Genomic DNA, 13,958 nt, shown 5'->3' on the forward strand with positions numbered 1-13,958 from the left:
ACTAGATGTTGGCAATTTGATCTCTGGTTCCTCTGCCTCTTCTAAAACCAGCTTGAACATCTGGAAGTTCACATACTGCTGAAGCCTGACTTGGAGAATTTTGAGCATTACTTTACTAGCTTGTGAGATGACTGCAATTGTGCAGTAGCTTGAACATTCTTTGGCATTGCCTTTCTTTGGGATTAGAATGAAAACTGACCTTTTCCAGTCCTGTGGCCACTGCTGAATTTTCCAAATTTGCTGGCATATTAAGTGCAGTACTTACACAGCATCATCTTTTAGGATTTGAAATAGCTCAACTGGAATTCCATCACTTCCACTAGCTTTGTTCATAGTGATGCTTCCTAAGGCCCACTTGACTTCGCATTCCAGGATATCTGACTCTAGGTGAGTGATCACACCATCGTGATTATCTGACTCATGAAGATCTTTTTTGTACAGTTCCTCTGTGTATTCTTGCCACCTCTTCTTAATATCTTCTGCTTCTGTCAGGTCCATACCATTTCTGTCCTTTATTGTGCCCATCTTTGCATGAAATGTTCCCTTGGTATCTCTAATTTTCTTGAAGAGATCTCTAATCAGGAAATTCTGATGCAGTTGATCCATAAACGAACTGGAGCAAGGATAACTAGGAGTGAAATTGCAGCTTTTTATTTCTTCTTACTAATAGCAGTTTTCAGCGTTAGCAGAGAAAAATTGCTCCTTTGGGCAATATGCTTTTATAGACTAACGGAGGCTTTGTACAAGCAATACTTTTAGATCCTGACTTCATCTGGAGCATAGTTATCCAAATAATTCTGATGCCTACATCATGACATTAATGGACCAAACCAATGAAGTAGCTACAATTGAATATGAAGATCTGGTGGCTAGATTCCATTGAATTCAGATTGAAAATGTTTTAATTGCTTGAGGCTTGAATAGCCTTGATCTTCCATTCTTAGTTTTATTTTTCATGATTATTATCAAACCACAAAAGCTGAGGAAGAGTTTTTCCATTACAATATAACATAAAAGGAAACTTACTTATATTTTATCCACTCAAGTTTCTTTTTCTCTCTCTGGGATCCTGATAATAAGTGAAATGTTAAACTCTAATTTTCTAAATTCTGTAGGGATTGTGACAATTGGAGAGGAAAAGAAAATTTGCACCGTCTCTGAGAATTTCCTGAGAATGTGTGAATCCACTGAGGTGAGTGTTGTTACAGCCTATAATTTTGTTAGAATTTGAGCTTCATTTTGTTATTTGAAGAATACATAATTAAAGCAACATTGAATTCCTGCCTTTTTCTTTCAGAGGCAAGTTCACTTGCAATGTTGTTATGCAGAGGGATGAGAAAATAAATAAGAATGAGATACAGGATGCTCAGGGCTGGTGCATGGGGATGACCCAGAGGGAGGATAAGGAGAGGAGGGGGGTTCAAGAAGGGGAACACATGTACACCCGGGGCGGATTCATTTCAATGTATGGCAAAACCAATATAATATTGTAAAGTAATTAGCCTCCAATAAAAAATAAATAAATAAATAATAAATAAATGAAATTTTTTAAAAAGAAAAAAAAAACGAGATACTCTGCATATTTCAATAAAAAATTGATAAAAAAATTTTTATAGAAACTATCATTTTAATGAAAGTTGAAAAATCATAAGGCTATATTTTAGAAGATATGCCATAGCCTTCGTGGTTATAATATTACTGTAAACCATCATTATTAATCATGATCTCATCTTTAACATGAAATTATACTAAAATGGTGCAGTTGCAAAGATTTAAACAACTTGCAGGAGAAAAGATATTGTGAGGTGCACTTCTGTTAAAGTTGAGCAGAGTTCTTACTCATAAGGCTACGGACACCTTATCACTCTTCTGTTGTAACCCTGATGCATGTCTGTTTCTCTCTGGTTTCTTTTGCAGCTGAACATGACCTTCCACTTGTTTATTGTTGCCCTTGCCGGAGCTGGGGCTGCAGTCATCGCTATGGTAAGACCTTAAAGCTCTGAGGCTTGGTTTTTCACTTTGCCTGTAGAGACGATCATTTGCCTCTAATATCCAAAGTCTGTAGGAATCATATGTATTTTAGCATCATTTCAAAAAAAGAGAGGGGGAGAATGGGCAAATAATTAAGTGAAAAATAAGGCTTAATCTAAAGAAAGATATTCATTACAATAGAATTGATATTTAGTAATCAGTTGAAGGATTCAAATGCTCGATAATATTGGTAACACTAACCAAAATAAGTAAATTCCTTAGCATTTTAGATATGAGACTACTATTAACATAAAAAATCATTTATTTAGCACATACTACATATGTATCAATGATATTAGAATAATTTAATCAATTCCTTATTTTACGTTACCTTTTTTTCCTCCTTATGGAGTCATTTATGAAAAAAGGATTAATTTATTTTTCTTCACATAAACCTTAGTAGTTTCTTGTCGTGTCTTCTGTATATAACTTTCTTAAAAAATATTAAGAACAAGTCCTGAAAGTCAGGTTTTACCAAGTTTTGAGGACCTGAATTTTGCCAGACCCAGTCTCTTCTTTGTAACTCACCATGAGTTCCACTTTTAGTGGAAGGCCAAGTGGCAACAATGAACAAGGACCCTGCACATTGTAGGAGCTTTTGTGGCCAGGTTCCTCGGTCCTTATCTTCGTGTCCTAGAATATAAGTAGCAGAGAGCTCTAGAAGGTGCCCAGTAACCTCAGCTATGGAATAGCTACTTCAATACACAGAAATGATGAGTTAATTTGGAACTACCTAATTCTTTTCCTTATGGTGCCAATACATTGTCCAATGTGTTGGTGAAAGGAACATTCGGAAAAAAATGAGTGCTTTTCTCTTGTCAAAGACTAAAAACAGGAAAGAAGAGACAATGTGCTGGTGAGCCACTTCCGACCAGTTATTTTCAGTGACTTCATAAATAAATTTGTATTAAGACCTGACTCTGTTTTATAAAACTGTTTTCAAAAATGTGTATACCTGTCACTTCAGTCATGTCTGACTCTTTGCAACCCCAGGGACTCTAGCCCACCGGTGGGGCTCCTCTGTCCATAGGATTCTCCAGGCAAGAATCCTGGAGTGTTGCCATGCCCTCCTCCAGGGAATCTTCCCAACCCAGGGATGGAACCAGCATCTCTCATGTCTCCAGGTTCTTTACCAGTAGCACCACCCTATTTTCAAAAATACCTGACAAAAATAGCCATATGAGGGCAACAGTGAATTTTCAGATATTTCAATTCAATATCACGTTAATTGCTCAACATTGTTGATTTATGAGATGCTTAACAAGATCTCACTGCCTGAGTAATTGAGAGGTCACAATAAAACAATAAGCAAAAGCCTTATATTCTTCACATAGAATCATCCATAGGTTCTGGGTAGTGATATCCCAGACGCCATAATCCCACACAGCCTGGCTGTGAGATAACAGGAAACGTCTGTTCACCTGCATCCACACACACACACATTCTGCGCAATAGATAAATCTAGGGTCGTGGATCTTCAAGCAATACACACCCATGTATAAAACATCTATCAAATCATTTTCTGAAAAGAAGTACATAATAAAGCATTTGTTTGAATTTGCAACATATGTGTGTGTAAAACTCTGTGTAAAAACACATGCCTTCAGGCACACATTAGTGAAAAGTACCTGTCTGAACAAGTGTTTAAATGACTCTAAAAATGCTTCCTATAAAGTGATACTATTATCAAAAGATTTTAAGATGACAGAAAATTTAGATGTTATATATTTCTTAAGAAATCTGCATGGATTTAGGAGTTAACTTATAAATAAATTTTATTTCAAACAGCAAGAGTTTAGAAGATTACTTTAAGTACTAAGCATCCTTTTAGATATCTAAATAAAGGCAAAACATAAATTCCTTAAGAACTAAATACCTTCTAAATATTGATTGACATCCCAGGTTTATGTTTCTGGAAACAGAGAAAATACTGATAGAACTACTTCTATTGTTCCCAGCATTAATATAGCTACCGTAACACTGCTATTAGCTAATAGTTCTTTAAAATATACATTGTTGAAGTTACCATCAAATGCTTTATCAGTACTTGTAAGATAGCAACTGTCATTAACCTCAACACATCTCATTCAAATCTCACAAGATAGCTACCATAATTATTTCTATATTTGATATCAGAAAATTGAGATGAATTTCACTCTACCAAGGTATTTAAAAATCCTCTGTAATTTAAGGCAAGGGTTGTAAGAATTTGGACTAAGATTCATGTGTGCTCTATTCTGCCTGCATGCGGGACACCTGGGTTCAATCCCTGGGTTGGGAAGATCCTCTGGAGGAGGTATGGCAACCCACTCCAGTGTTCTTGCCTGGAGAATCCCATGGACAGAGGAGCCTGGCAGGCTACAGTCCATAGGGTCACAAAGAGTCGGACACAACTGAGCGACTAAGCAGGGCATAGCACTACTCCATTATGTTTTTATTATGGTAGGAAGGTCTGCCTGCTGACAAAAGTAGTCAACTTAGCGTCTCTAGATTTCGGTGATCAGGATTCATCTGCTGAGTTTTGGTAACTAGCCTGGAGCTTGCATTAACCTAGGGCCAGGTGAAAGATCTGAAAACCTGGGAAACTCCAGTCTCTAAAATACTCTAAAAGAGTAACGTTGACATTCTTTTCAGTAATGTTGACATTCTTTTCAGTATTTCACTCATAGATTCTTAGTAATAATTTAAGGGTCATATTTTTCTCAGATTTCAAAGAGAAAGTTTCTGCACATCTAAAAATAAATTCATTCCTATGGCAAATATTCTGAGTACCAGCTGCTTGATAAGCACTCTCCAAGGCCCTTGATATTTTCACAGCAACAACAACAACACAAATTTGGCTATGTGTACAAGCCTTACTTAATCCACATACATATAGTGATTAAGATTTCACTAGGAAAATGCAAGAATATAATTCAGAGTTCCTACTTCCATGTGGCTTACAATTTCTAAACAAATGAAGCAAAATACAGAATTTGAGAGGAATTTCATTGCTTTACTGTATCGCTGTATCAAAATTATTTTCTCAAAATTCCTTTCTAGTGCCTATTGACTGCCTGAACATGAACATACTACAGTAGTCACTATTTAGATTTACCTTGCATTCTTAACGTTCATCCCTACTTTTCTAGAATGAGCCTAGCTCCTATCTTGACTAATCAAAATTTTCAAGTTCTTCAAAAAACTAAAAATAGAACTACCATATGACCCAGCAACTTCACCCCTGGGTATATATCTGAAAAGAAAAATGACTAGTTCAAAAAGATACATGAACCCCAGTGTTCATAGCAGCATTATTTACAATTTCCAAGACATGCAAGCAACCTAAGTGTCCATCAACAAATGAATAGAAAAAGATGAGGTGTATATACAATGGAATATTCAGTTCAGTTCAGTTCAGTTCAGTCGCTCAGTCGTGTCCGACTCTCCGCGACCCCATGAATCACAGCACGCCAGGCCTCCCTGTCCATCACCAACTTCCGGAGTTCACTCAAACTCATGTCCACAGAGTCGGTGATGCCATCCAGCCATCTCATTCTCTGTCGTCCCCTTCTCCTCCCGCCCCCAACCTTTCCTAGCATCAGAGTCTTTTCAACCAAAAAAGAGAAGGAAATTTTGCCATTTGCAACACCACAGATGAACCTGAAGAGTATTATGCTAAGTGAAATAAGTCAGATAGAAAAAGACAGCTACTGTATGATATCACTTATATTTGGAATTTAAAAAGTACAACAAGCTAGTGAATATACAAAAAAGGAACAGACTCACAGAAAAAGAAAAAAACTAGTAGGTACTGGTGGAGAGAGGGAAGGAAGAGGGGCAACATAGTGGCAGGGTATTAAGAGATATAAGCTATTATGTATAAATTACAAGGACATATTGTACAACACTGGAATATAGCCAATATTTTATAATAACTATAAATGGAATATAAGCTTTAGCCATTGCAAATCACTATACTGTATACCTGTAACTTATATAATATAGAATATCACTGCTGCTGCTGCTAAGTCACTTCAGTTGTGTCCGACTCTGTGCGACCCCATAGACGGAAGCCCATCAGGCTCCCCCGTCCCTGGGATTCTCCAGGCAAGAACACTGGAGTGGGCTGCCATTTCCTTCTCCAATGTGTGAAAGTGAAAAGTGAAAGTGAAGTCGCTCAGTCGTGTCCGACCCCTAGCGACCCCACGGACTGCAGCCTACCAGGCTCCTCCATCCATGGGATTTTCTAGGCAATAGTACTGGAGTGGCTTGCCATTGCCTTCTCCGAATATCACTATAATTCAATAAAAGCTTTTCCTGTTCTATTTACTTTATTATAAGTAAGAATAATGCTACTCTTTAAGGGTCAGAGAAAGTACATACCTAACAACTTAGTTTCTCTTTCCTATTCATCCATCAAAATCCACCAATTGGAAAACGTCTTTTTCTCTCTCAAAGACTACAAGGAAGGCAAATAAAGAAAGACAAATAAGTTGTCTCATTGCTCAGCCTATTCAGGTAAAACCAGGAGCTTCATTATTTCATACTTTATTCCTCAGGAAAAACAGGGAACTTCCTTCTTGAACTATTCTAGCTATTATGACCGTATATAAATATACAAGATTTAGGGACTTCCCTGGTGATCCAGTGGTTAACACTCCATTCTCCGAAAGCAGGGGGTCCAGGTTCCATCCACGCTCAGGGAACTAGATCCCACTTGCTGCCACTAAGAGTGCTCATGTTGCAATGAAGACTGAATATCTGGCATGCTGCAACTAAATAAACAGTGCACCAAATAAACAAATAAACATTTTTTAGAAAATTAAACAAAATAATACAAGATTGACATGACACATTGCTTGCTCTCTTGTAGTTTACAACGTAAAGTGCAAAATTCATTGAATGGAAAATTAACGTAATTAAATCCACAGGTTTATGTTGGGGTTTCCATGAACCCGTTTCCTATTGGGCAGCGTATCATTTCATTAGTCCCAGTTCACTGGAGTCCACTGTGTGTGAGACTGTTTCCTATAATAGATTTGAAAACATAAATATGTAACCTAAAATGTGTAGTCTACGGCTTGAGTAAGTGAGGGCAGAAAGACAGGAAGCATACATAAAAGCTTTAAAGTATTGAATTAAGACCCTTGGATACCTCAAAGCTGAAGAAGAAGAAAGAGACACTGAAAAAAGTGAGCCAAGAAGATATTGTCATCGTTGGGGGAGTGAGGAGGGAATATATTTTATTTGTATTCTATTACAGCAGAAATCTTCATCCCATTTTGTTAATGAACATATTCTACAGAAGTATATAATTTGAACATTTCTTTCCTAATAGCAAGGTGTAGTGAAGACACAGAACAGACTTCCCGCATCAATTATCTTTGTCTTTGATTAGGTCCACTACCTTATGGTTCTGTCTGCCAACTGGGCTTATGTGAAAGACGCCTGCCGGATGCAGAAGTATGAAGACATCAAGTCAAAGGAAGAGCAGGAGCTGCATGATATCCATTCTACTCGCTCCAAAGAGCGGCTCAATGCATACACATAAACACCACCTTCCAGTTCTATCACTCAAACGCATTGGTGTTTAACTAAGGGCCATCCAACCATCCAATCTTTTGAAAAAGAAAATGAAAGTGCTTCTCATCAATGATGTGGGGGGTGACTTATGAATTACCCGAATACATGTCTTTGTTGTGTAGCACTTCATTTCCTAATTGGTTAAATTGGTGTAATCAGATCTCTTCTACAAGCTCCTATCCAGCCTTTTTTTTTTTCTTTTTTAAATTTCTCAAACTCACTTACTTCTGTAAGATCAAAGAGACTAACATTGTCAAATGCAGAGATTTGATTTTTAACCACTTCCATGTGTTATACATTACACCTTTTGCATTCTTTCTTATGTTTTGAAAAGAAAAGTAGCTTTTTATACTTTTTAGTTTCAGTAACTAGTTTAACTACAGGTAACCTTCAAAGGGACCACTGTACATTATGACAATAGACAGAAATGATATCATGATGACTCGAAACACAAAAATCCTGTCTGAAGATCAGTGGCCATGTCGCTGTAGGCCCTGGTTAATGTTTTCATCAATCTAAGGTGCAATTTCTAAATTTGTAAGAGTAGGTTTAAAAAAGTGCTTCTTATCTTTGTTAACACTATTTTTTTCTTGATGTACTTAAAAGCATTTCTCTCTGATGGTTCATGTTTCTGTTGTGAGCATGTAGAAACAGTGATGCTAATGCATGGCTAGTTACCTTTTTAAGATAGTGACACCAGGCTTACCTTTTCAAGTTTAGTATAGAGGTGACTTTAACAGAAATAACTACCATGGACTCTTGGCGAATGATCGCTTTGTGACTTAAGCAGTGGCTGGATTGGAACTTTTAATATGCTAATGTGGAACGTTAATTACCTTTATGAAGGTGGTATATTAAAAATAAGCACACTAACCCCTCAGAAGTTGTTTTACCTACTTTAAAGCATTTTAATGGATTGCACCTCTGTAAACGATCCCTCCAATGTGTATGATATATTTGAAAAGGCTTCCATTAATATAATAGCTTTGCTTGCAGCCTTCCAATCTATGTTGGTTTACCTGTAGTGTTTTTTAAAGTGAGGTCAGAGGCCACTATACAAGGCATCCTTTCGAAGTGTAGTGCCATCTTGTGTTTTTATTTCAAGTAAGTCATTTTAACCAAATGTTCATTCGTATTCATTTATAAGACGTACCTATATCAAAGGAATAAAAAGAAAAACAATCAGTATTATTGGACCAAATCTGGTGTTTGTTTTAACCTTAACTCTTCTTCCGGTTATTTCTAATGCTACAAGAATGCTGTAAAAGTGTCTTTTAAAATGATGTAGCCTGACAAGACTTTCTTGTCAGTGTATAAAAACTAGGTAGTATTGTGCACTATTTGACCATTGTGAAATCTTTTCTCAGTGTAAGTGCATTTCTAATAAAATTTATTGAGTGAAACAATCTTTGTACAATGACTAGTTGTGCATCATCCATAATTTTACAATTCTTGTAGTAGCTAGGGGGTGTGTTACTAGGGTTATCTGTGGCATGATTATGCATTCTGTAGTATTATTTAATTAATTTGGGGTTTGGCTTCTTTTTTTTACACTTAGGTTATCTTACTGGTTCAACATTTTTCTGATATATGCAGTATTACAGATATTCAGCAAAAGTATTAATGGGCTTCTTTAAATTCTATCTTATAGTGTTTCAGTTCTGTGTCTTAACAGTTTGTGATGATTTTTAAAACTGTCTTTTAAACTTATGTAATGATGTTGATGTTTTTGGCTTTTTTTTTTTTCTGGTATTAGAGTTTGTATTTTCACAAAGAGTGCTTTGTAGCAGGCATTACAATTAATCTGTTTTGTACATAAATGTGCCAACAGCTTGATGGTGGCGTTTTTGAAATGTAGAACAAAGTGCTTGCAAATGTAATAAATACACTTGTGTACTTTGTGTACTTATTATTAGTTTCTGCAGTGTGTTTTTGTTTTTTTTCTTTCTTGTTTTGTTTATTCCTCTTTCCTGTGTGTGCATTCTTTCCAGTTCAATCGGTGCTATTTCCTTAGGATGCTTATTGCCTTGGTTGAGCCGACCTAACGCTTCACAATTTAATGAAAAGTCTGTGCATGACCTACAGCGGGGGAATGCTGGGGAGAGGGGAGAGGATGAAGTGGAGGCTGTGGAGGCCATTCCATTTAGCAAATGATAACGATTCCCAGTTTATGCTGTTTCCTTGCCTAATGTTTATTATTTTGTGTTTTCTTTAGTGTTTTATAAACTAGCAGAGAAACAAAAATGTCTCATGCAATTCAGAAAGAAAAAAAGATTTATTGGTTTGCTTCAAAATGTCAAGGTGAGACGAATGAAATGAAAAAAAATTTTTTTTCCAGACCTCATTTGTTTTGGATGTAATTTCTTCTGGCAAAATCAAGTAATGGCAATTTACAAATGATAAAATAGTTATCTAAAAAACCTAAACTTTCATAAAACCTAAGGAATTATATTATTCTTCATTTATGTATTATTGTAAATAACAATTTGGAAATTTCATAAAGTTAAATTACTAATAGCTACAATAATTATAAGTAGATCATGGGAAAATGTCTTGTTTTAAAAAATCAACAATAAAAAGAAATATCCCCTATTCAAACCTTATAAAATAATAATTCTTATTCTTTCCAGGATTTATGAGATGCTTAACTGTGCTGTTGTTGTGCTCATTTGTGTCCAACTCTTTGCGACCCCACGGACTGCAGCCTTCCAGGCTCCTCTGTCCATGGAATTTTCCCAGGCAAAGAATACTGGAGTGGGTTGCTATTTCTTTTGCAGGGGATCTTCCAGATCCAGGGATCAAAACCAAGTCTCATGCATCTCCTGCACTGGCAGGCAGATTCTTTTACCACTGTGCCACATGGGAAGCCCTTCTAGGCAGAGCAACAAGATAATAAAGAACTAAACGTTAAAGAACTTCAACATGAACAAAAATTTCATGATATATGCTTTTCTGATCATTATAAAATAATTTAATCTTTGAAAAATTAAAAGTTCATTTCTCTATGTAAAAATATATGCTTATATTTCAGTTCAGTTTAGTCACTCAGTCGTGTCTCTTTGTGACCCCATGGACTACAGTACGCCAGGCCTCCCTGTCCATCACCAACTCCCAGAGTTTACTCAAACTCATGTCCATTGCATCGGTGATGCCATCCAACCATCTTATCCTCTGTCATCCCCTTCTTCTGCTGACTTCAATCTTTCCCAGCATCAGGGTCTTTTCCAATGAGTCAGTTCTTTGCATCAGGTGGCCAAAGTATTGGACTTTCAGCTTCAGCATCAGTCCTTCCGATGAATATTCAGGATTGATTTCCTTAGGATTGACTGGTTTGATCTTCTTGCAGTCCAAGGGACTCAGGAGTTTTCTTCAGCACCTCAGTTAGAAAACATCAATTCTTCAGCACTCAGCGTTCTTTATGATCCAACTCTCACACTCATACATGACTACTGGAAAAACCATACCTTTGACTAGACAGACCTTTGTTGGCAAAGTAATGTCTCTGCTTTTTAATATGCCATCTAAGTTGGTCATAACTTTCCTTCCAAGGAGCAAGCGTCCTTTAATTTCATGGCTGCAATCAGCATCCACAGTGATTTTGGAACCCAAGAAAATAAAGTCTGTCAGTTTCTATTGTTTCCCCATCTATTTGCCATGAAGTGACAGGACTGGATGCTATGATCTTATCTATTTGAATGTTGACTTTTAAGCCAGCTTTTTACCCTCCTCTTTCACTTTCATCAAGAGGCTCTTTAGTTCCTCTTAGCTTTCTGCCATAAGGGTGGTGTCATCTGCATATCTGAGGCTATTGGTATTTCTCCTGGCAATCTTGATTCCAGCTTGTGCTTCACCCAGCTAGCATTTAACATGATGTACTCTGGATAGAAGTTAAATAAGTAGGGTGACAATATACAGCCTTGATGTACTCCTTTCCCAATTTGGAACCAGTCCGTTGTTCCATGTCCATGCTTGAATATTAATCTGAAGTGGATTATAGATCCAATCATAAAAAGTTACAGTTATAAAGTTTCTAGAAGAAGATAGAGAAGAATATCATCCTGACCCTTGGATAGGCAAAATTTTTAGACAGGTTGTGAAAGTCTAAAGGAGCCAGTAATGGATTCGACTCTTATCAAAATTTAAAACCTTAGCTTTTTAAGGGACAAAGTAATGAAAACAAAAGATACAAACTGTATAAAAGTACTCATTGTGCATTTATTTGATAAAAGACAAAGGAAATATATTCAACGTGTACAATGAACTCCTACAAATCAATAAGGAAAGGAAAATCCAATAAAATTGGGCAAAGGACTTGAATAGAAACCTGAGAAAGAAGATGTACACACAACATTGTAAAGCAACCATCATCCAAATAAAAATAAAATTTTAAAAAGATGAACAAATGGCCAAATAGGCACTGAAAAGATGCTCAATATTGTTAATCATCAGGGGAATTGAAATCATTTCCAAAATAAGATGCTACTTTACACTCACTAGAATATCTAAAATTGAAAAATTTTCAACATTATGTTTTGAAAATGTAGAGCATCTGTAATTTTCATAGATTACTGATAAGAATATAATTGTATGGCAGAAACTAACACAAAATTGTAAAAAAAATTTTTTTTAAATAATATAGTTGGCAATTACTTATGAAGTTATACATCTGCCTAGACTATGAACACTCCACTCCTAGATATTATTCAAGAGAACTGAACTTTTGGGGGGCATCCACAAAAAAAAGAGTTGTACAAGAATGTCTGGAGAATATTTATGGATTGAGAAAGAGAGAGAAAAGAACCCTGAGTGCTTTCAACTGGGAGGTAGTTGTTTTGGCTATTAGAAATTTTCTCCAGATGAACATAAACAGTTTTAAAGACCAGCAAATCAAAAATAAGTCAATCAATGATGATGGAGCAAGACAAAACAAAGAGCATTCCAGAATTATTTGGGCACAGAACAAAACAAAAACTGTCCAAACCAACCTCACAAGAAGTCTACTCTTCTCTCTCCTTGCTAATGGAAATGACTGCAGCTTCTTTACCACCTGATCTCTAAGGGCACCATGTTCTTCCTGCCTTTTAAGTAAAAACTATTGAGATGCTCAACCATAGAATCGCCTTCACTCTGACAGCCTCCAGTCTGGAGGATGCATCTTCAAACACTGCACTGAGTCTCCCAAAGCAAATGCAAATCTCACTACAAGCCTGTTGTTGCTGTGTCCTCTATTGCTGCCTAACAAATTACCCAACAGTAGTGGCTTAAAGCAACATGATTCTGTGGGTCAGCCATCAGGGCAAAGTTTATCTAGACCATCCAGGTCATCTGGCTCTGGATCTTTGTGGCAGACCTCACCCATCTCAAGGCTCGCCTGGGATGGAGCCCCTCTGTAGCTTCCTCACTCATCCACCGTGTCGCGGCAGGATTCAGTTCCTTGTGGGCTGTCATCAGACACCTCACTTCTTTTAAAAGCTGTGGAGGGAACTTCCTGAGTTGATGAAAGTACTCAGATCTTCATTGGGGTGGGGGCCATATGGATGCACATGTTTGTCCAAATGAACCTATACACATCAGTCTCTCACCTTCATTTCATGTACGTGATACATGATGACTCCCTTGCATTAAAAATCAAATTAAGCTGAATGAAAGGAACAAGAAGCAAAGAGAAAATGGCTGTCTGAGGAGGCCTTACAAATAGCGGTGAAAAGACAGTTGGTGAAAAGAAAAGGAGAAAAGGAAAGATATACCCATTTGAATGGAGAGTTCCAAAGAATAGCAAAGAGAGATAAGAAAGCCTTCCTCAGCGATCAATGCAAAGAAATAGAGGAAAACAACAGAATGGGAAAGAATAGAGATCTCTTCAAGAATTAGAGATACGAAGGGAACATTTCATGCAAAGATGAGCTCCATAAAGGACAGAAAAGGTAGGGACCTAACAGAAGCAGAAGATATTAAGAAGAGGTGGCAAGAATACACAGAAGAACTGTATAAAAAAGATCTTCATGACCCAGATAATCACAAAGGTGTGATCACTCACCTAGAGCCAGACATCTTGGAATGTGAAGTCAAGTGGGCCTTAGAAAGCATCACTACAAACAAAGCTAGTGGAGGTGATGGAATTCCAGTTAAGCTATTTCAAATCCTGAAAGAAGACGCTGTGAAAGTGCTGCACTCAAGATGCCAGCAAATATGGAAAACTCAGCAGTGGCCACAGGACTGGAAAAGGTCAGTTTTCACTCCAATCCCAAAGAAAGGCAATCCCAAAGAATGTTCAAATTTCCACACAATTGCACTCATCCCACACGTTAGTAAAGTAATGCTTAAAATTCTCCAAGCCAAGCTTCAGCAATACATGAACTGTG

General features: G+C 36.9%; 1 protein-coding gene across 1 annotated transcript in view; it reads left to right on the forward strand.

Annotated features, from left to right (window-relative positions):
* GPM6A (glycoprotein M6A) overlaps window positions 1-9,506 on the forward strand; it is a 264,438-nt gene extending 254,932 nt beyond the window's left edge. The window contains exons 5-7 of the mRNA XM_055416341.2: window positions 1,116-1,192; window positions 1,918-1,983; window positions 7,412-9,506. Coding sequence (XP_055272316.1) covers window positions 1,116-1,192; window positions 1,918-1,983; window positions 7,412-7,564 — 296 coding nt within the window. The 3' untranslated portion in view covers window positions 7,565-9,506. The remainder of the gene's footprint in view (window positions 1-1,115; window positions 1,193-1,917; window positions 1,984-7,411) is intronic.
* The last annotated feature ends 4,452 nt before the right edge of the window (window positions 9,507-13,958 follow it).

This window comes from Moschus berezovskii, chromosome 26 (genome assembly GCF_049115385.1).
Source record: "Moschus berezovskii isolate FMDL1 chromosome 26, NW_MosBer_1.0, whole genome shotgun sequence".
In the NCBI taxonomy this organism is placed as follows: domain Eukaryota; kingdom Metazoa; phylum Chordata; class Mammalia; order Artiodactyla; family Moschidae; genus Moschus; species Moschus berezovskii.